This window comes from Lissotriton vulgaris, chromosome 10 (assembly GCF_964263255.1).
Source record: "Lissotriton vulgaris chromosome 10, aLisVul1.2, whole genome shotgun sequence".
In the NCBI taxonomy this organism is placed as follows: Eukaryota; Metazoa; Chordata; class Amphibia; order Caudata; family Salamandridae; genus Lissotriton; species Lissotriton vulgaris.
Genome location: NC_141698.1, coordinates 920,565,684 through 920,589,444, shown reverse-complemented (window position 1 = coordinate 920,589,444; position 23,761 = coordinate 920,565,684). Strand labels below are relative to the sequence as shown.

Genomic DNA, 23,761 nt, shown 5'->3' with positions numbered 1-23,761 from the left:
CCATTACATTTGCACTTTGTGGCAAGTTCCATTCCAGACCCGGATTTTGTGATGCCAATTCAGATGTGCGCTACTTCATGTACCAACTTAGCTCACAACATACCCAATTTCCAAATTACCCACAGCCTATATTTACTAATGGATACTATACTAGGCCAATTCCCACTTTTTCAATTGTTCGTTCAGCCAAAATGCTTAATAATTAGACCTAGGGAATAACTTTTTTGTCAGTATTAGACCATTAGACCACGTGCTCCTTCTTGATTGGTGGATAGTGCCAAAACTGAGAGTGATTGGCTGCAGAATCCCTTTCAGTGTATCCTGTTTAATTTTTTATACGTGCAATATGATTGGTTGTCATTTGTTCTGTAAAGAGAGAAAGTAATATCATTCACCAGATTCAAACCATTCAGCAAGAAATCCGGGAACGTCCTTGTTGTTTAGTCTGGTACGTCTGGGAGTGGGTAACGAACGTGGCAAAAAAGTATGTTCTGCTTTTACTTTTCTGTAGAGTGGGATTTGTAAGCGTGTGTAGCCTCAGCCGGACATCTAATGTCTCCCCCTCGCTCTAAGTTACAACAGGAACTCCTCGCCATCAAGCAACAACAGGAGCTCTTGGAGAAGGAGCAGAAGCTGGAGCAGCAGAGACAGGAACAGGAACAGGAACGGCACCGGCGGGAACAGCAGCTTCCCCTCCTCAGGAGCAAAGACCGCGGCAAAGAACGTAAGAGACATTCAGTTACAATGAAATCTTTCTGACACCTCTATGACCGGTTGCACCCAACTGTATGCAGCAAGTAGATTCAAGTAGAAAGTATGAAGAGCAACAATAGCTACTAGTAACCAAGCCCTCCGAAAGGTTGTGTGATGGAAAAACGCATGCCTCAACGATGCGTACCTTAACCACGCGGTCTAAACCCCGACCGCGTCTTACATGCCTTTACCACGCATGCCTTTACCACGCATGCCTTTACCATGCATGCTTTACCACGCATGCCTTTACCACGCATGCTTTACCACGCATGCCTTTACCATGCAATTTTGTGGTAAATACATGTTTGGTAAATGAGCATGTGTGGTAAAGGTTACACTCCTGCCCCTCTGCCCTAAACCATAAAAACATCCTAACCCTAAAATCCCAACCTCCCCCAACCCAGCCCAACTGCCCCCTCGACCTGAAAACTGCCCCTCTCCTGTCCCCTACCCTGAGCCCTACAACTCAGCCCCCTTACAACTACTCCGAAATTCAGCCCACTCCCTGAGCCCTAAAGCAAGCCCCTAGCCTTAAAATCTAACTCCACCTAGCCCCACCCCAGCCCAACTTCCCCTTCAGCCTTAAAACTGCCCCTTTCCGGTCCCCTGTCCTGAGCCCTAAAACTCCTGACCACCCCAGCCATTAAAATTATCATGAACCCCCCACAGCCCAAAACTACCCCAACCCCAATAATCTACCCCACCTCCATCCCCTGCGCCCTAAAACTCCCAACCCCCGTCGTCTCTGTAAACTACCCTGACCCCCTCCCAACCCTGATAACTACTCCACAACCCCTACAAAGTACCCCCTCCAAACCCAACTTACTGCTCCACCTCGTCCCAATCCTTCCTGTTCCTGCTTCCTGCTCTGCTGCTCGGCAGCAGCAGCAACTAAAACGTGCATATGCCTTAGCCACGCATATGCGCAGTTAAGGCATATTCGTGGGCATATTCGTGGTTTAGACGTGAGTGCTACCCCCTGCGTGGTTCAACCCTGCTTAGTTCACACTGCGTGGTTAAGGCTGCTTCCCCTTTGTAAAGCATTACTAACCAGTTTTCAATTATAACTCTTCTGCTTGACCTTCTTGACTGAAAGGTTATGATTCTCCTATTTTTTGTTTATAATTAAGGTATATGTCAAAGTGGATTTTCCAAAATATTTCATGGGGAGGTGGATCCGTGCCAGGTTTTTTGGAATAGACACACAAGATTCATGTACCTACAAATCATGTATATCGATCTTCTTCATATAGTAAGAGGTTGTCCTGAAGATTGTGCATTAATATGACCCTTCTCAACCTATGCTGGGCACCCCTGTTTTAAAACATATCCACTTTGTTAAAAGCACTAGGCCTCTGTGGGTAGTAGTGTAACGTAAAATGATGGGACCCCCTGTAGAGCTTGAAGAGGGGCCCCTGTGTCTTCCATATTTCACAGCTATTCCTTGGCCTTGTGAGCAATGGGGCCCTTCTGAACGGTTTGGGGGCCCCTATAAGGTTGGGCCTCGCCTGTGTTGCAGGACTGCAGGGGCCTTTGTTACGACCCTCTCTGTGGGTAGAAGCAGTAAGTATTTGCAAGACATAGACCATGTGCATGCAATAGCCTGCCCTTATATGTGAAGCACGGGCAGTGTCTGGGATTTCATGACTGTGCACCTGCTTGCTGTGGCTGTATTCATACATGTGTGCGTAGGAGTAAAGCGCCTGTGCTGCGTGCTATATTTGTAAGCACCATCACGGTGGAAGTTGGAGCATAGAGCTCCAAAGGGAGGCCAGTAGGTGGTCTACAAACCTCTTAAAAAGTGATTGGTGCAGGATAATCAGGCAGAACTCCCCTGTGCATGGCCCAGCTGTGTCATAAATGCCATACCGCCCCTGGAAGAGCTTTGCGATGGGTCTAGAGTTGGGATGCATGACTGGGACCAGTGAGTCACTTGGAAAATGAAAAATATTTGCCACCCAAGAGCAGGGTCGGAGGGTCTTCTCAAGCACCAAGGTCCAATCCACCCCTCCAGGTCTTGCCTACTCAAAGTCCTTCCATGGGTTCTCGGATGGCTTGCCCGAAAGCCCCGCCCTCTACAAAAAGCCCCCTGCTCACTCTCATAGTTAAACAATGATCAAAGTTGGCCAGCCTGCATTTTGTGAACAGCTCTTTGAATATTCTATTGGAGGCATTTCGGAACTTGGGGGTAGCTATAATACATATTCATACAATACAGCACGGCAGCCAAAGTTTCTGCCCTGTGTTGCATGAGCGAGAGCGAGCAGGACCGTACTATACCGGCACGATACGGCAATCTTTTGCTCTCTAGCCAGCAGTGGTGCTCCATCAGGCGGCCTAGCACCTCACACACTCACCTTTGCATCACAGGGCAAAGGTGTCTGCAAGATGTGTTGCATTGTATTGTATTGTATTGTATTGTATTGCGACTTATATAGCGCACATATCACCCAAAGGCGTCAAGGTGCTTGCCTTGGAAACCCGTCCTGGCTTTTCCCTGTGAGATAACCCCTACTGGGCATCCCCAAGGTGAAAGCCAGGCATCCCGCAGCGGGTGGGCCGCCGTAGTGGAGATTAAGCAAGCTATTGCCCAGAGTTGCAGCGTGGGACCCCATGATTAGAGTAGGCACCGAGGCGAGAGAATTATCGAGTCCGTGGACATTTGTTCCGAAATGGTACACTTCCAGTAAGAAATAGTATACACAGACGACAGGTAAAACTTTCCCCACTCTGCATATGTGCTGTATTGCAGCACAGATGCAAAGTTGGAAAAGTTTGGCAAAATAGAAACATTTCTCCTCTTTAATGCAGGTCTTAAAAAGACAGCAAGCCCCTGTATGTTATTGTTAGTAGATCTTTGCGTTAAAATCCATAGATGCGTGTATTTAACACTCTTGTACCACACACGAAGCGCCCCCTAGGTACAAAGTAATGAAAAGCAGTTTACTTCTAGGCAACTTTCCAGCGCAAACAAGTTTTCATTTAAAAGTAAATTCCAAATAAACATTTTGTGCCAATGTGCGTCACATTTGTGATGCAAACCCGGTTAAATGCTAGTAAATCTGCTCCGTGCTGTTTAAAGTTTTTAAACAGCCATTAAAGTCCGGTGCTTTTATGCATCTTTCATGTTTCCGCTTCCTATTGCCAGAGGTAAAATAAAACATATGCAGTCTATTTTTTGTTGTCTTGCAGTTACTGACTTTGATGACACTTCCAAAATGTTTGATTAATGGGGGCGCATTGAAAATAAAACGTACTAAAATTCTAAATTAAGGGTAGGGTTTACTCATAGTATGCATTTTAAGTGTATCAAAAAGGAAGACTGCATGTCTAGCCGCGCAAACGAACAACAACACAGTTTTATTTAATGTGTAAGAACATCTGAAAGATGTACAGTTGGCTTCATTCTAGTTTAGAAAACAATCGGTAACCCTTCTCGAGTGAATACAATGCGAGAGTGGTATCTATAAATCCTTGGGCTAAATTCACAAATTGCAAACCTCACCATTTTTAGACTTCAGCCTAGGAAATAAAATAATACGCTCAGCCGTGAGCGGATACGTATTTCCTTAGGCATCTTTGTAAAGCAGTTTGGTAGATAGAATGGTAAAAGTTGTTATTTTGTAGCAGTTTGTCTGATAATCGGTTTTTCCCCATTTATTTTGTGCAGTAAGTTGAGTATTGTGAGGCTTGGTCTCCTTCAATGCTGTTTTATTAACTTTATAACGGTTTTGTGGATAATGCTGCCAGAACCACCTAAGGTTTGGTAAGAAAGCCACTAGAGGGCGGCAAATACAAACAATTCTCTCAGCGAAGCCTGCTTTGAAAAAGCTCGACTGCTCTTTAATTTGCAATATCACAGAAGTTACTCTACGCAAAACTCTATTTTGAACATTTTGGCTGCTCCTGTAAATGGAACGAAGCAGAATTTTCTCCATCCATGTGACAGATTTTTTTTACACAAGTGCAAACTGGAGAAGATGGATCGTTAAACTGCACATTTAATCAACTTTTTTAAACGAGTAATAGATTTATTTCAGGAAATAAATCTTAATCTTCTAACGAACCTTGAAGAAATGGAGCAAACTGCATCGTTGTGCTACTTATGTAATAAAAAACGAATAACTGATGTTTCTCACACTCACTCATAGTTGACACAGCACGAAATGTAGTTTATAGATGTCTTATACTGAAAGAAGCAACGGTAGCGTGAATGGTACTGACTACTGCATGTTTGCCCACTTGCAAATGCCACTTTCTGTATTATGCGAACAGCCAGAATGGTGAAAATGGATTTGCACTGAAATTTTTTAGATATTGTTCTTGAAATATGTTTGGAAACTAACAGCCTGATTCATCGGCCAGATTCTGAGAATCTGGCCCTTTGCGAGAGCTATTTTTGCATTTGGGATTCATCATCCCAAATGCTAAAATCGGTAATAGCGATTTCGCTATTTTGCGAGGAATTACATTTAAGGAATCTCTATTTGAGATTCCTTAAATGCAATTCATCATCCATTTCAAAATTGCGAATTCGCAATTTCGGCCCGCTATTTACCGCGAGGTCAAACCTCGTGGTAAATAGCGAATACTTAGACAAATGCTTTTAAAAGCATTTTTCTAAGTTGCATGCTGCACACACACATGTCCTTTGGACATTTGTGTGCGCAACACATGTTTCAATTTGCATTTAAGGGGTCCTTTGGACACCCCTGGCACCCTTTAAATCGCTATCTTATTTGCGATTAGCAAATTGCTAATCGCAAATAAGGAATACTCCCCATTCATTCCTATGGAAAGGCCCATAGGAATGAATGGGGAGTTATTCCTTATTTGCGATTAGCAAATTGCTAATCGCAAATAAGGAATATGTAGGAATCGCATTTTTTTTTGAGATTCCTACATGAATCCCGTTTTGCGAGCCTGTAATAGCGATTCCTTATGAATCGCTATTAAAGACTCGCAAAACGGGTCTTTCATGAATCAGGCTGATAATATTGATTATCAGTTCGATAGTAGCGGGCCCACGGATTATTGATTTTTTTTAAAAGCGACTACTGACCAGATTACAGAAATTGTTTACTGATGCGATAAAATAAACAACGTTTGCTGCTTTAGTAAGAGTGGAGCAAATTGTATTTGCACTAGGGCAAACGTGGCCCAAAACGATTTGCGCTAGTGTAGCTGAGATTACATAACCAGAAGCTGTAACACCACACCTTCTCCACTTGTCACACTGAACACTTTTCATCAATCTTTTATTGCATAACATTCAAACCTAATAGAAACGCCTCTTATGTCATGGAAGGTGGATTTGTAGAGCGCTGCCTGTCACCCGTGAGGGTATCCAGGCGCCGAGGCGCTTAAAACACTTATTTGCAGACCAAAAGTGTTTGCTAGAATCTCAGTTAATCGTTTCAAATGGTTTATACGCCAGGCTACCCTTTTTCCGACATTACTGATTTTTACAGATGAGTACAGACAGAAAACAAAATGATTCCATTCTATATTTTTAAAAGCAGAAAAATACTGAAAATTGTGCTTGTTGTGAGTGACTCACGATGCTGTCTTTCGTGACTTCCAGGACAACAGCTGAGCAGATAGACCGCATGGGAAGATAAAAAACAGGTTGATGTTTCCCAAAATACAGGCATATGTTAACATATATTTGTAGTATAATGCTTATATTTACCTGTGTGTAGTGTTTTGCTATATTTGTCTGCTTAATGTGCTGAAAAGCGACAGGCATCAAAGTATGAGAGCATGTGTTCATCAGTTAAATAAACGTAGAAATACACCATTTTACGGCTCCATTTATTCTCAAAGCACAAAATAAATATGGATAAATGCCAATAAGATGACAAAAAAAAGAAATATGGATAAATACAGATGGACATGTTACAAAAATGCATTTCATAAAACCGGGAGCCCTATTTAGAAGCAGCACATGCTACATGTCGTTTCGCATTCCTTTCCACCTATGTTGTAGTCCTTGTATTTCTGTAATGCAGGCTACAGCAAAGATTATATTACACAAGTAGTAGAAATGGTGTAAGTTGCTTTGTCCTCTCTTTTTCCACCAGTGGAAAGTTTCTGTAATATGTCCCCAGAAGTGCCTGAGATCTTCCAAGGAATTTCGCTTCCCTCTGTAGAACCATGAGAAAATAGTGGTGGAAAGTTTGAACTATGTAGGGTTCCATTTGCTTGCAGCATGTGAGTTTTGTTTGTCAATATAATGCATTCAAAACTGTGCATGCCACTGGTGCACAGAGCATAATTCATGAAGGCCTCAGAAAGTAATAACTGCGTGGTGGAAATGCTCCAGACACAAACTGATGTATGGATTGACCGCATTACAAGACTTATGTTAGTGACTTCAAGGCACTGCCACATTAGAAATGTGGAGACTTATTGTCAATGACCAATGTTTTAACAGGGACAGTGGGTGTGATTGGCCACTAAAGTCAACAGGACCATGGAGATTGTGCTACAAATGAGGTTTTCAGGGTCTGTTTTAGAGGGGAGATACCGATAACCCTTATAGCATGCACTTAATGAAAATAATCGATCTCAGTGCGCTGCTGTACCAGGTCTAAGACTGTATCTGGACTTTAAAGGCAGGGTGGAAGAACAGACAAGGTCCATTTTTGGTACCCAGCCCAGTCCTAAGCGGGGGTGCCAAAGGCGACCTTCTGACTTAGTAGCCTGTCCTTATAGATAGCCTGAGTCTAGGCAGAATTAATGCTGTCAGCTGATGCTTATTCCAAATGTGTATATGTTTTGTTTTTATTATTTACATATTGGTGTATGTAATATTTGATGCCAGAAAAAGTAATATTGTAATGTCTGTATGTTTCAGGAGCCGTCGCCAGCACAGAAGTAAAACAGAAACTTCAAGAGTTCCTGTTGAGCAAATGGGCGACGAAAGACCCTCCGACCAATGGAAAGAACCATTCCATGAGCCGGCACCCCAAGCTCTGGTACACGTATGTCCAGTGTTAAAAAATTCTTTCCCCTGTTAAAATAATTCAATGATCCAGAATCATTCCATGAGCCGGCACCCCAAGCTCTAGTACACGTATGTCAAATGTTAAAAATTCCTCACCCTGTTAGAATCATTCCATGGTCCAGAATAATTCTATGAGCCAGCATCCCAAGCTCTAGTGCACGTATGCCCAGTGTTAGAAATCCCGTAACCTGTTAGAATCATCCCTTGATTTAGAGCCAGTCTATGAGCAGGCACTCCAAGCTCTGGTACACGCGTGTCCAGTCTTTAAAATTCCTTCGCCTGTTAGACCATTTCACGAACCAGCACCTCAAGCTTTGGTATCTGTTTGTCCAATGTTAAAAAATCCATCTCCTTACAAGAACAATTTCATGAGCCAGCTCCATTCCATGACCTGGCCCCTCAAACACTGGTCAAGTATGTCCAATGTTAAAACTCCTTCCCCTTTTAGAATTATTCCATGAGCCAGTGCCATTCCCAGAGCTGACACCCCAAACGCTACTCACTGCATGTCCAAGGTTAAAAAACCCTTACCCGGTTAGAACAGTTCCATGATGTGGCACCCCAGGCTTTGGTTCATAAATGTCGAATTTTAAAAAGTCCTTCTCCTGCAAGAACCATTTCATGAGCCAGCACCAATCCATTGTCTGACACCCCATGCTCAGGTACATATATGTCCAATATTAAGAATTAATTTCCCTGTTAGAACAATTTAATAATCTGACACCCCATGAGTTGGTACATGTATAGTTAATATTAAAAAATCCTTCCCCTGTTAGAACAATTCCATGAGCCAGCACCAATCCTTGGTCTAACCCCCCCAAGTTCTGGTACATATATGTCCAATGTTTGGAATTCCTTTCTTCTGCTGTTAGAACAATTCCATGATCTGACACCCCAGGCTTTGGTGCATATACGCTTCTCTAGGAGTACCACTCTGTGCGCCTGGGCCGTTGAATGAATAAGAAGCGCCCACTGACTCTGGTACATGTATGGTCAATATTATTTTCTTCCCCTGTGAGAACAATTTTATGAGCCAGCAAAATTCCATAAGATGAAACTCAAAGCTTTAGAACACCTATGTTATATGTTAGAGTTTCCTTCTCCTGTGATAAACCGTTCATAAGAAGAAAACGTAAACCCGGAAACATGTACATACCATGGTAAACTTTCCTTCCCATATCATAGCCATAAAGTGAGCTAACATCATTCCATGAGTACCCACCCTAAGCTCTAGACACTACCCTCATTGCCTCAACCATGCTGTGGCACCGTCCTATGAGTGAGAACCCCAAGCTCTGGTACATGTATGGTCAATATTAAAATTGTCTCCCTCTATAAGGGTCATTTTGTAATTCAGACCAACAATCTCCGGCACATCTATGTCTATGTTAAATATTCCTCCTTTGCAACGCCAGTTCCAGGAGCCTACACCATTTCAGGAGGTGATTAACTGAAGCTGCGGTGCATGTGGTGTTTACACCGAATATCGGAACCAAAAATATTGTGGGACAAAATATTGTGTCGAGCATATATAGGGCAAAAATATTGTGAAGGTAAGTTTATACAGGTAAGTAAAGTTTTACTATATATAACTCCACATATATGTACCATGAAGATAACTTTATATTCCTCAAGGTATAAAGATGGGGAGTTAAGAATAGTAAATCTATACGTACCTATTTGCACTTACCTTCTTGATATTTATGTCCTTGATATGTCAGTGATCTGGAGCATGTATGTCAAATGTCACACATTTCTTTTCCTGGCACCATTCCATGGCCTCGCAACTCAAGCCATGCTGCATGTAGGTCTTATGGTACAGGTTGCCTCCCATACAATAACCATTCCATCAGCAAGTAGTATTATATGACACCTGTACCTCAAGTTCCAGACCTGTGTCTCCATTGTTAATATATATTTCATGATCCCTCAGCACAACCTCTTCTGCACATTTGTTCATTGTTAAATATCCCTTTCCCCTAAACAAAACCCTTTCCAGAAGCAACACAACTCTATTAACCCACACTAATAGCTCTTGTACACATATGTCCAATAATAAATATTGCTTTTCCAAGTATTTTGTGAGCTTGTAACATTCCATGATCCAGCACCGCAGGCTCAGCTGCACATATGTCTTGTGTTACACATTCTTTGTCCATTTATAAACATTCTATAAGAAAGAACTCCATGCCCTGGTACATGTCATCCAAAGTTACACAATATTTCCCTTGTGATAACCATTAGAGGAGCTAGAGCAATTCCACGAAGAGACACCCTGCGCTTTGGTACATGTATTTCTAATGTTAATATCCCTTTCAATCTGATAACCATTCCAATGCACCTACCCATGAGTGGGCAGCTAAAGCTCTGGTATATGTATGTTTTATGTCAAGACATCCCTTCCTTGCAAAAATGCATGAGCCAGCAAAACATTCCCTGGAACACGTGCGTCCAATGTTAAACATCCTTTTCCCTGCTGCAACCATTCCATTGCACCTTTCCACCAAGTTCTGCTGCATTATGAGTCCAATGTTCAGACTAGTTCCCCCACAAACACCATATAATAAGCCAGCAGCATTCCATGAGCCACTACCTCAGGCTCGAATACTCCAATGTAAATATTCTGTCCCATGGGATAACAATTCCATGAGCTGGCCGCATTCTGTGAGCCAGGACCTCAAGCTCGCTTACTTCAATATAAATATTCCTTTCCATGGGATAACCATTCCATGAGCTGGCAGCATTCCATGAGCTAGTACCCCAAGCTCGCTTACTCCAATATAAATATTCTGTAACATGGGATAACTATTCCATGACCTGGCTGCATTCTATGAGCCAATACCTCAAGCTCCAATAGTCTAATATAAATATTCCTTTCCATGGGATAACCATTCCATGAGCTGGCAGCATTCCATGAGCAAGTACCTCATGCTCCCTTACTTCAATATAAATATTCTGTTCCATGGAAATAGTTATTCCATGAGCTGGAAGAATCCCATTAGCCAGTATTCCAAGCTCCCTTACGCCAATATAAAAATATTTTGTACCATGGGATAACCATTCCATCAGCTGGCCGCATTCTGTGAGCCAGTAACTCAAGCCCCCTTACTCCAATATAAAAATATTCTGTCCCATGGGATAACAATTCCATGAGCTGGCCGCATTCTGTGAGCCAGTAACTCAAGCCCCATTACTCCAATAAAATGATTCCTTACCATGACACAACCATTCCATGAGCCGACAAACCAAGTGCTGCTGCACGTATGTCCAGTGTTAAGGATTTCTTCATTTGTAATAGCCATTCCATGCGCTGGAACCTTTCTAAAAGCGGCTACGTTAAGCTCTTGAACCAGCGTTACCAATGTTATATTTTCTTGTGCCGCAGGACTGAACTGGGAACCAAAACCGACCACGGCAAAGTTCTCAGCCAGCCCCCCCCCCCCCCCCCCCCCCCCCCCCGGGGGAGGTTGGGGGTGTGACCGAGCTCTTTGACCGGGCCAGTTTTTGTCTATTTTGTTACAGGGCCGATTTTGCAGCTATGCTGCATAAACGGCCCTGGAACAAAAACGGCCCCCAGGGAGCCAAAACCGACCCCCACCCTTGCAGCGCACCAGGGGATTGCCCGGTGCCCGCAACGGCCAGTCCGAGGAGCATTTACACATACATCCACTGTAAAAATCCCTCCCCTGCGAAGTTCGATATTTGCATCAGACACAATGTGAATACCTTCGAGCAGGATCTGAAGACTGTGTTGACAAGTCTTGAACAATGGAGCGGAGCATACAGCAATATCATAATAAAAAATAGAAAAAACAGCATGCAGCAGTTCATTTTTCGAGCATTTTGGCTTCGTGGAGCTTTGCATGAGGCACATATTTTACTGGACACTACATTTTTCGACTGAAAATCTCTAATAATTCCCGTTTGATGGCTGCATTGTTCTGGTGTACCTTTCTCAGATTGTTTTGCCTGCTTAGATTTTCAATCCAATTAATTTCCTTGGAGGGTCCCAATCAGGCAGGGAAACTGGATTGCACAACATAAACTTTCCGACATTCTTTCGAACAGTGGTAGCTAGGTCTTAGATTGGTACTTGCGTACAAAAACCACCACTACGTGTTAGAAAAATATCTGTTGCCACAAGAGTAGCATGTGAATTTAGTTGCTTGCCATGTCACGGACCTGGGTCCAAGGAGCAGGAGAGCGAACTACTCAACACATTTTTATTGGCACAGGCATATCGTGCATATGGTTATGCTATACAGAGAAACAATCAATCAGTATTTGTATAGCATGACATCACAATAGTGGGTCTCCAGGCGCTGAGGTATGGGGAGCTTTAGTCAAAGAGCCAGGTCTTAAATTCCTTTCTGAAACTGGTGAGTGAAGGGGATGTTCGGAAATGCAGTGGGAGTTCGTTCCAGGACTTGACGTCCAGGTAGGAGAAGGCTCAACCTCCACTGTGGGACCGCCAAATGCGGGTGACATGAGCAAAGTCAAGGGAGGCAGATCAGAGTTGTCTGATTGGCTGGTGGAAGGTTAGGCAGTGGTTGATGTAGGAGGGTTCGGCGTTGTAAAGAGCCTTGTAGGCAAGGGTCAGCAGCTTGAACTGGCATCGCTTCTGGACAGGGAACCAGTGGATGCTTCTGAGATGGTGGGGTGATGCTGGTCCATCTGGGCAGGTTGAGCATGAGTTTGGATGTAGCATTTTGTATGGTCTGTAGATGTTTGAGGAGATGGGTGGCAGTTCCGGTGCAAAGTGAATTTCCATAGTCCAGTTCACTGGTGACCAGGGCTTAGGTCACTGTTTTTCTACTGCTGAGGTGCATCCACCTGAAAATCCTCTGAAGCATGCGAAGGGTGTGGAAGCAGGAGGAGGCTTTTGCATTGACCTCGTGCTTCATGGAGACATCGCTGTCCTGGCCAAGGTTGTGGGCAAGGTTGGTGGGGGTCTGAGAAGGCCCAAGTGCAATGGACCACCATGTGTCGTCCCTTGGAGATATTTTCTTCCAAACGTGAGCACTTTCGTCTTGCCTGCGTTCAGCTTCAGGCAGTTGGATCTCCTCCAGTCCGCAACATTGGTCTAGGCATATTGGAAGTTGACTCTGATGGTGGCAGTGTCTTCCGTGAGAGAGTGGATGAGGTGGGTGTCATCAACGTATGAGAGGCTGTTGAATCCATGGATGCAGATGATGTGAGCCAGTGGGGTCATGTAGGCATTGAAGAGGGTGGGGCTGAGGGAGGATCCTTGGGGGACTCTGCAGATTATACTCTTGGGTTCGGAGGTGAAGGGTGGTAGGAGGATTGTCTGTGTTTGTCCTGTAAGGAAGAAGGTGACCCATTTAAGGGCATTTCCTCTGATGCCAATGTGGTAGATTCTGGTAATGAGGGTTTGGTGGGAGACGGTGTTGAAGGCTGCTGAAAGGTCAAGGGGGATCAGGGCTGCTGTCTCACCATAGTCGACGATGAATCTGATTTAGTTGATTGCAGCTAACAAGGAGGTCTCGGAGTTGTGGTTTGAGCAGAAGCCGGACTGGGAGGTGTTGAGAAGCTTGTTTCCTTCCAGGTATCTGTGAGCTGGCCATTGGTGGCTTTCTCCAGGACCTTGGCTGGGAAGGGGGGCAGCGAGATGGGGTGGTAGTTCTTCAGTAGGGTGGGGTCTGTGGAGGGTTTCTTCAGGAGGTTTTTAACCTCTCTGTGTTTCTAGGCTTCTGGGAAGGTGGCATGGCTAAAAATGGGTTGAGGGTGTTGGTGAGTGCCCTGCTGAATTCCTTCTGTCCCAGGTTGAAGGTGTGCTAGGGGCAGAGTTCAGTTGGTGTTCCGAAGTGAACGGAGGTCATGGTCGCTGTAGTGATAGGCGTGGCGAGCGGTGTCCCATCGAAGTGGTGGATGTGGGAGTTGTTGGTGTGTGTCAGGAGGTGGCCAAGTACGACTGGTGGTGGGTCAAAGTTGCTGTAGACGTCTGCTATCTTGTTGTGAAAGTGGTCAGACAGGGAGTTACAGAGAGACTGGGGGGGGTCGATTGTGGTCTCGGTGGCAGGTGGGCAGGAGAATTCTCTGATGATGCCGAAGAATTCTTTTGTGTCATTGACACTAGCTTCAATGCGGGGGGTTAGGGCATCCTTCTTGGCTTCTTTGAGGCGGTGGTGGTATTTTCTGAGGGCATATTTGAAGGCGGTGAGGTCTGAGGGGTTCCTACTGGAGCACCAGCGTTGTTCCAGTTGCTTACACTCTTGCTTGGAGGTCCAGAGTTTGGGGGTGAATCAGCTGGCGTGTTTGCTGGTTCCGCTGGTGCTGACTGTTACCATGGGGGTGATGGTGTCGGCGCAGCTGGAGATCCAGTTGGAGAAGTATTTGATGGCTAGTTCCAGGTTGCTGGTGTCGTTGGGTCTGATGGCGTTGAAGGGTGGCCGTCTATTGGCTCTCGTGATTTTGTGCCATCCTTGGTGGGCAGGAGTGGGGGGGGGGTCTAAGAGTCAGGCAGACCCAAAATGGTGACATTTTACATTCCACAAGTTGGCAATTGGTGTATTAGGGGTTTAGTGGGTTTGGGCAGTCCTCTTTTGGCGTGGACCGATGATCTTTATCATTGGGGGAGTCTAGTTAAGCAAAAAACTGAGACTTTCACAAGCAGCTGCAAGGTGATCAAATAAGCGTTAACAGCCTCACATGCCTGCCATATTGCAGCCTCATTGTTGAGCCCAAATGACTGCGAGGACAGGTGTCAGCCACGCACAGTCCTCCAGCAGAGATGTTTTGGTGTATGTTTATCAAGGAATTAGTCCGAAGGCAAGCATTAAGGAAAGCCCCCAGCATAATGGTATAAAGTTGCAGGAATCGTAAGGATTCATCCAGCTACTTGTTCCTTCATATTTTTCTGAAGAATGCCTTCTCCCGAGAGTCCCGCATAGCTGGCATTTTTAGTTGGCTAAGATTAACTGCTGCTTTAAATTCCAGTTCCACGTTATGCTGGGCTGATTTCTGCACCTGCACACGGCACCGCCAGCTGTGCAGATACAAGACTTTATAGAGGCGCGGGGGGATCATGTGCGCTACCCATAATTCTCGTCATGGGCTCTTCTTTCTGGTCTGTCACTTGATGCTTCTGATGTCTTTAATGATGAGTGTTCAGTGTGTGTGTGTGTGTCTCTTCAAGGATATGCATATGTATGTCTGTGTGTCATGCTGTTCATGCATGCTTGTGTGTCATCTACGTGCATGTGTTTGCCATCACGTTTGTTTGTGATTTGTGTATGCTTGGATGTGACTTTGTGGTAGATATGTGTGTCTGCCTTTTAGAATGCATGTGTGTTTACTTGTCATCACGCCCATGCATGTGTGTCTATGACATCCTAGGTATGCATGGAATGAATATGTGTATGCACCAGTCTTCTTTCTCGTGCTAATACTTCAAAGGTTGTTTCACTGGTAAATTCGGCTTTTTTGATCCACTTTTCAAGTGCAGCATTTCCATGTATTAATAGCATTGCTATGGCATAAAGTAAGGCGTTAACCATCACGTTTGGGGCAACTGCGAGGCAAAGTGACAGGAAACCGAAGAGGCGGATGGGGCTGCAAGCCATGAAAGGTTTAGCACAACCCTTTGGGTCAGACGGAGATCCATCAGATTGTTCCTTATGTGGTGTTCTGTTATTCCCCTAGTTGGGCACGGCATAGCCTCTCCCTGAAATTCTGAGTTTTCTTCTTAATATTGCCCCAATGACCTACTCTGTGTTTTTTTTTCTTTTTTTCTTTTTATTTTGCCATTAGGTACATTTTTAAACAGCCTAGCAATTTGTAATGCAGTTTCTAAAAAAACAGATAATACATATAGGCATCAATCCTAACCATACATACATTTTAGAGAGAACAGAAGTAGTAGAGAGTACAGATATGCTGAAGAGAGCATACAACCTACTCTGTGTTTTCAATGCAGCAGTAAGTATCAAAACTTCTATCTTTCCTTGACAGAGTTCTTAACTGATGCATACAACTTGACGAACTCTGTCTTAGCTGATTTCCCTAATTACATTAATTTCCCAAAAGTGTCAAGAACCACTTTAATGATTGCATTTTCACATAAAATGTTAGTTTTCTACTCTACCATTCTCCATTACTTTAAGCAATTTAAGTATAATTCATAACAGACAAATTAATCTTATGCCATACAGCCAGAAAGGCAGCTTTTAGTCTATCTCAAACAATGAAACATATTGCAAGGTCAGAGTTACAATTAAAACATTCTGTAGTATCCTTTTAGATGTAAATTGCCATACGCCACATCAGAGAGTAATGCCTTTTCAAATGCCTACATCCTTGGACAATTGACAATACCAGAGGCAAAACACTTGAGGTGGAATGGCGCCTCAGGAAAAAAGCTGTATAGGAAATACAGTACATTGGGATCCCAGTATCAAATAATACTTCTGGATGAAATGCAGGGAGATGCACTTGTAGCTGTAATACGTCAGATCCCAGAGCATCAATTTCAGACCCCTTTCCTCATTTGTGCCTCTTACTTCGGCCTTAAACTCATGTTATAAGAAAATCCCAAAACTAGCACAAGTCCATGAAGTTGTCTTTTACCATGCTTTGCATTCAAATTGGTTCATTGGACCCAGCTGCATAACCTGTTAATTTAGAAAGCGTGCTGGTTACATCCTTTCTGAAATAGAAAGGACATAATGCATTGGAGATGCCACTTGGAGATAGAATTTGGATCCTATGGGCATTGTGTAAAAAATGCTTGCGCCCCTGGTGTCTTCACGTTACCAGGAGCTGATTTCCAAAGGAGGTTGATGCTCCAAAGGCTTATAGTCATCACCTGAAAACTTTTCCAAAATAATGCCCGCAATGTTAAGATGCAAGATGAATGTGTCCTCATGTAATGCAACTGGTGCTATGTAAAGCGCTCCGATACCCGCTTTGGGTCAACTTCGCACTATATAAAACGCTGTAAAATAAAATTTAAAAAAAGATAGATTGAATGAATGGCATTAATTGTTATAGCTGCAGGCTATATGATTCTTATCACCATTTAGATAGTCATAAGGCTACCCCCGGTCACTGCCAGATTTCACAAAGTGGTGGAAATGGAGGCAGTGGTGGTGTACTGGCCGATTCATTTCTATGATGCGGCCTGAAGATAACTTGCTATGACTGATCAAAGGTATTATGCCAGGTCTTTTTCAATTTCTGCTCCTCCCACCGTCATGACACATATATATATATTTTTTTTTTCAGTGGGTGACATTTTTTTTTTGTGGTCACCAGAGTGCAACTTGAACCTGACTACACAACTACTCATTACATTCCTGTAATCTTCACCTATCTTCCCTTTATTGAGTTTGACTGTGACCCAATCCCCCCCCCCCCACCATGATTGACGCAGTATAATTCCATTTTAGCATTTTATACGTGATGTACTCCTAATCCATGTGCAGCAAAAGACTGTAAAGTGATGTAGTGAACAAGCACTGCCCTGCAGAACGTGTGTTTTCTGAGCTCTCAGAGCTTTACTATGTGTACTTATTGGATCAATTATTCTGTACATTATTAATATTACTGTTTTGATGGAGTGCATGCAAATATTATCTGCAATTTTCCCAATACAATATGTATTTTAATAGGAGAACCATGAAGCAGTCACAGCACATTGCTGCAGCTAAGATATCAGTAAACACGTGAGATAAACACACATTCCTCCAGCATATGTAAATAAAGACTGTTTCACCTGAACATATTAACAAGGAAGACAGCCATTCACACGTGTGCTCTCTGTGCACATCGAATCCCGCTTAAATGCTGTGGGACGGAGCGTTAATTTATTCAGTATTATTATCCTCTGCACAACTAACAATTTAAGAAATAATTAGGAAAATCCGCTCATTTTGATGATCTGAAACCGATATTGCATTCAGTTCAGGGTATGTCCAAGGAATTAAAGGTGTCTAAAAAGTGATTCATCCAGAGGATGATTTAGAAGGCCAGTCTGTCTTGTCATACATAAAAACCCTTAAGATAACCTTCTCCTTTTCCTGGATTCGCGACCTATGACCCGGCGGGGCAGCCCACAACAATGGCGTCCTTGTTTACGTTTTGGCGCGCATCAGCACGTCCGCTGAGATTATCCCCTTGGCACTTTGTGGGCATGTTTGCTTACTAGACACATAAAAATGAGTTATTGCAGAGCCGGCGATGTGGCATGTTGCTTTTGCAATTAATGTAAACATAACTGCCAATCTAATGCAAGGGGAAACATGCGGCCTTCCTTCACTTCTGCAGTCAGTCTGCACACTTGCACAAATTGAGTTTAACTACAAATTCAAAAGTTCACATCAAAGGGGCTTCTACGTTGGTGTTCAATGTAATGAAGGGAAGATTCAACATATTCCACCGACCTTTTTCACGTGCTAAACACGTTCCTATTTCAAGGAAACTTCTAGAAGTAACAAAAACCCTAGATTTTAAAGCGTGAGTGCCATATTTTTAGACTTCATTCTAGAAGCCGATCCGGTATTTGGAAAATCAAGGGGTCGAATTTAAAAATGCTCTCTCACACACGAGTGCTTAATTTGAGCATGGTTTCAGCTGGGCCTCACAAGCACTCATTTTTGCCGACCTCCACTTATTTTTCCTAATCAGACTTCCACCCAGAACAATAGTGAGAAAAAAGACAAAATGAGGAAATAAACTGGAAGGGAAAGGTGGAAAAACAGTGACAAAGGATGAAAGCAGTGATGAAACAGAACCTGCAAAATATGGGATAAAGGGGCAGGACGTGCACACGTGACCTTAGACCTGATTCAGGTGGGAAACTTCTAATGTTTGAAGCAAAAAATGACTTTAATTTAGCTGTCTCTCACTTTTACTTACCTCTGCTTCAGTTGTAGTCAATAGGGAAAATCTATTCCCCTCAGGCCCGGACTGGCCATAGCGGGCACCGAGCAATCCCCCGGTGTGCCGCACGGGTGGGTGCTGTTTTTGTTAAAGGGCCGTTTTCGCAGCATAGCTGCAAAATCGGCCCTATACAATATCGGCCGAAAACCGGCCCCTGCAAAGTGCTCGACCGCCCCCCCTGGCCGAGCACTTTGCCAGGGCCGGTTGTGGTTCCCAGTCCGGCCCTGATTCCCCCGATTGTTTTTCAAAATGTCACACTTTACTGCTCTAAAATGTTGGTAGTGGTGGATGAAAGAGGAATGAGGTGGTGCTACTATGCAACCTTGGTGTTCAGCACCCATAACGCTCACAGTGCTGGCTGATGACCTCTGAGCAAAAGTCTGGGCCCTGGCGCTTATTGTTTTCCTTATTAAGCACTGCACTCACCCTCCTCCACTCTTACTGTCAGTGTGACCATGAGAAAGAGCTACATTTAAAATATTATAAATCCTAATTGACCTTAAAGAACCAGTCAGTAGGAAGTCTGAGGGATCTATGTTAAATTCATTTGTATAGCACATAACCACCATATGTTGGGTACTAAAGAACTTTCTGAATCTTAGTGCTCCTCACAGTTTGGGGATTCTGATTGGCCCAAGCCAAAGTAGTTTCTCAAGATCGTATTTGGGTGTTTTTCGAATTGTTCAGATATATTAACTATATTATAACTTTTTCGATAATGTTGCAATTGACCAGCTATGCCCGTGCAGGTAAGAGCGGTGGGGCAGGGTGGGGATGATTTCGACAGATGACGAGGGAAAATGTATTATTCATTTTTCCTCGTGGTCGACTGTCGAATCCGCTCCTATTTGCATGGGCCGCTCCTGCAGTTGACTAATGTATTATTTACTGATGGTTTATGTTGTATAGAAACTTGCTGGAGTCTGTTGTTGATTTTGGTGGAACAGGAATGCCTGTGCCTAAAGATGTTGCTATTTGTCTGGCTTCTCTGATCTATTTTTCTCTCAGGTTGTGTACTCTTAATTGCCCTGGTTGCCCTGTCATGGTCCTCCTGGTGGTCTGAGTTCTTGTGGTTCTGTGCCAGTTTGTCCATCTTCTTCTTCTGTGTGTTCTGATTCTCATTGCCTGTTAATCGTCATCTCCTTACATACATTCTGGTTCTGGGCTTTTTCTAGACCCCCAAATCATCCCTTTCTTGGTTATCCTGGCATTCCTATCTTGAATCTCCCAGTTGCCTTGAGTAGGGTGTTTTTTTGCCTCATGGCAGCCTTGGCCCTCCTATGTCCCATTGTTCTCCTCCTTCTCCCTATCTTTCCGGGTTTAATTCCCTCAGGCTCTTTTCCTGTTCTTCCTCCAGGACTCTTCCTCCACCAGATCATAATCTTCCCGTCGGTCACCCTCACCCTCCTCCTCCTTCAACACCTTCTGGTCACTAATGTAATCGTGCTCGGGGACATCCTGATCCACATGATATATCCCCCTGGTGTTGCTAGCCCTCCTACTTGCCCTGGTTCAATTTCTCTTCCTATTGAACCTGCTCATATTTTCCCTTCTCCTTCAGATGTTCCTCTTCCACCAAGCCCCCTCCTCTGCTTCATCTTCATGGTCCTCTAACACCTTCTTCTGGTCCTGGTGGTCTTGGTTCTCAATGTGTTCCTTGATCTACAGATGGTTCTAATGGTCCTGATTTTTCTGCTCTCGATTGTCCTTCTTACCGGTCCTCCTCCTTTCATCCTGGACATCCTACTCATTCTGGTCCTCCTACTCTTGTTCTCCTACCCCTGACTTTTCTGGATCTCTATCTGGTCCTCCCTCTTTATTCCCACTCCCTTGGTACATGTCTCCTAGTCTTCTTACCCCCAGTCCACATGCTTGTCCTGGTCTTCTTCCTCCTTCCGGTCCTCTTCACCTATATCATTCTCTTCTTCCTTCTCTTAATTGTCCTCTTTTTCCTCCTCACTGTCCTCTTTTTCCTCCTAGTTATCGGCTCTATTCATTTGGGCTTCCACTCTATTCTCATTGTCCTCGTCTCTCTCCAGCACAGTAAAGCTCGTCACATATGACTTCCAAACATAGGTAGAGTGGGTTGTCTTTTGTGGGTGGCAGGATGTCTCTCCTGCAGCTCTCCACACTGTGGATATTAGCTAGCAAAAGTGCCTTTGTTTTTTTGGTGACTGGGAGGTAGGACATGCAAAACAGAGTATATCCTGCTCAGCGCAGCTTTGGGAATTCATTTACCTAAGGTAATAATAAGGAGGAATGTGTATCGGGTTGGGCTTTTCTTGCACAGAGCCGAGTGCCTGTTTTATGCATCTGCGTGGCTTAAAGTGAATTCATTTAACAGATTTGTTGTATAAGTTAGTGCTATATTCTCAAATAGCACAGCTCTGAAACAGAAGGAGGCAAACCTTGCTCTGTGCGGTATCAGAAAAGCCCATCTTGCTATGACCCCTACAGTAAAGGGGCTCTGAACCAGCAGCGACTGGCTACCAAAAGGCATTTGTCAGTTTGTGTTAATCGTCCGTCTGCTACTGATATATTCGACAAGTTTTGTTATTTATTTTTTACCCGTTCATTTTAAAAGGAGGCTGTCAAAAGTGGGCCCTACTGTAGCCTATCTAACCCCCCTTTTTTTTAACCCCTTCGGCGCTTATGACGGAACCGTTCCGTCACGCGCCTCGGGTGAGCTGTGCTAGTGACGGAACGGTTCCGTTGCGGCCCGCTCGATGTGCCTGCGCGGCGCTGATTTCGCGCCTGCGCGGCGTGTTCTATTGAGCGGGCGCGTTCGTGACGGAACCGTTCCGTCACTAGCACAGCTCACCCGAGGCGCGTGACATAGCGGTTCCGTCACAAGCGGAGGTGAGCCGTGCGACCCCCCCCCCCCCCCCCCCACCCCCTTGCACTGCGGCGGAATTGCCGCCACAGTGAAAGGGTTACGTTTTGCTTTGTGGCAGGACATGGACCAAGTGCTTAATTTGAACTGGTGGTTTACTGTGCTCGGCTCAGCTCTTAATTGCCAGCATAGGTGCTTCTGACAGTATGTCACATGGTGGCAATGTCTTGCTAATTTAGAGATGACCACAGCAACAATAAATTGTTAATCCAAAATACATTAAAAAGGAATATTGCCTGTCACCATACCGATTCTTATAGCTTTGGGAGTCTGGAATAGTCCAAAGTGTCACACTTTTAGGGGTTTGATGGTGGGTGGTTGTGTTGTTACTATAATTGGCAGCATGGCAGGGACAATGTGTGGTGCAAGCTGCAGTAGCCTCCTCTCGAGAGCCCTGGCACTTGTTTTTTTTTTTACAAATTAAGCACTACATGGCCCCCTTCTCGTCGCCAGGAGTGTTGTCTTCTTGCATTCCTTAAGTCATTGTGGAAGTTCAGCTGCTCTATCGCAGGGTGAGCCGAAAGATTCTAATGACTGCTCTGGCATCATAAACTTCAGCACTGCCCACAATTTACAAAATAACCCTTGAAAATATTCGCCCTAATAATCATGGCTTTTCTACCTTGCAGTTTTGTGGGTTTATTTAAGGACTGCCCGCTCTCTGTTATGCTTTATTCACAAAATAAACCGAAATCGACACCAGTAACGGGCACTAATAAGGTTACCAGCTAACTGCTAAATCTATCCCAAGCTAACTAAAAGTCGAAAAAAAATGTTTACAAAACATCTAATGCTGGAAGTTTTTACATCTAATTTATTCTGTGGGCACCCACCTCATTCCTCCCCTAGTTTCGATGCTGCTGTCCAGTGCAACATCAGATCTCCCGCTGAAATATGTGTAAAACTTAATAGACCAATCTTCTGTGCTCTGTATACCGACTGGTGTTTATTTCCTTATAAGGGTGTTTTTCTAGCCGCTAGCCTGTCACTTTGTGGTAAGGCCCTTAATTGCCCAGCGGTTGTCCACATTCATGGATTAACTGCCAGACAGTCCCGGTTATATTTTGTTAAAATTGGTTCTCAAATGTTTTGATAAGTTAAAACAATAATAAGTGGATATTTATACGGTGTTGATAGACTTTGTCACTCTCCATAAGGTAGAATACACCAATAAAGGGCCGATCAGAGGAGGAGCAAAATGCTGGTGAATATTGTGTAATTACTGCTTAGCAATAGTGCTCAGTGTGATGATAAGGAGGTGTTCTTTTGCCAATTAATTCTGAATTTGGTTTATTAGAACGGGGGAATTACGTGTAAATTGTGCATGAATTAACCCTTTCTCTCATTGTGGAAACCAGCAATCCCCACGATTTGCAGCAGACTTTGCCTGTTTCAAATTGTATGGGCAGACACCTGCATTGGATACAAATTTCTCCTGACTTATAACCCTGTTTTTGGTACAAATGAGAGTTTGTGTCACAAATGGGTAACAGTCACTATTATGAACAAGTCCTCTAAGGGCCTGATTTAGTGTTTGGGGGATAGGTACACCATCACAAATATGATGGGCATCCTGTCTGCCTTATGACAAGCGCCGTAACATATAATGAATGTTTATTAAGGCCAACGGGATAGCCGCCATGTTCGTGATGCTGTAACCTGTCCGCAAAATTGTAAATTAGGCCCAAATGTTTGTACACTAAGGGTCTGATTCAGTCTTTGGCGGATGGGGTACTCGCTACAAACCCAACAGATATCCCGTCCGCCATATTGCAAGTGCATTATATCCTCTGGCACTTGCAATAAGGTGAACGGACTATCCATCACATTTGTGAAGGAGCATTCCACCCGTCAACCTCGTAATCCGGTCCTAAGTGTATGTGTTGCCTAGTACTGTCATATGCAAGGAAACCGTTCTCTTCTATGCATGGATTTTACACTATTATTTAAAAAATCTTTTCCCCATCTTCTCATACTTGTACTGATCATAATGTTTTATTCCTTTTATTGTAATCTTTTGATTAATACAATAACCATATTACTACTAGTACTGTCAGCGTACAGGTTCCCTTGGCCCCTAAACAGCACCACATGTTGGAGACACTCCTGCCACAAAAACAGATGTTTTCTTTAGATTGTTTCAGTGCTCATTGATGTTGGATCCACCGTATTTAAGATACCAAAAACAGATCATAAGCACACGTATG

General features: G+C 43.9%; 1 protein-coding gene across 6 annotated transcripts in view; it reads left to right on the top strand.

The window, feature by feature from the left end:
- The window catches only part of HDAC9 (histone deacetylase 9), a 2,124,307-nt gene that overhangs the window by 1,959,358 nt on the left and 141,188 nt on the right, over positions 1–23,761 (top strand). For 4 of the 6 annotated variants that reach the window (XM_086941889.1, XM_086941887.1, XM_086941891.1 and 1 more), the window contains 2 exons: positions 574–724; positions 7,613–7,739. In XM_086941889.1, coding sequence (XP_086798015.1) covers positions 574–724; positions 7,613–7,739 — 278 coding nt within the window. The remainder of the gene's footprint in view (positions 1–573; positions 725–7,612; positions 7,740–23,761) is intronic. The other 2 variants (XM_086941890.1, XM_086941892.1) reach the window with 1 other exon arrangement.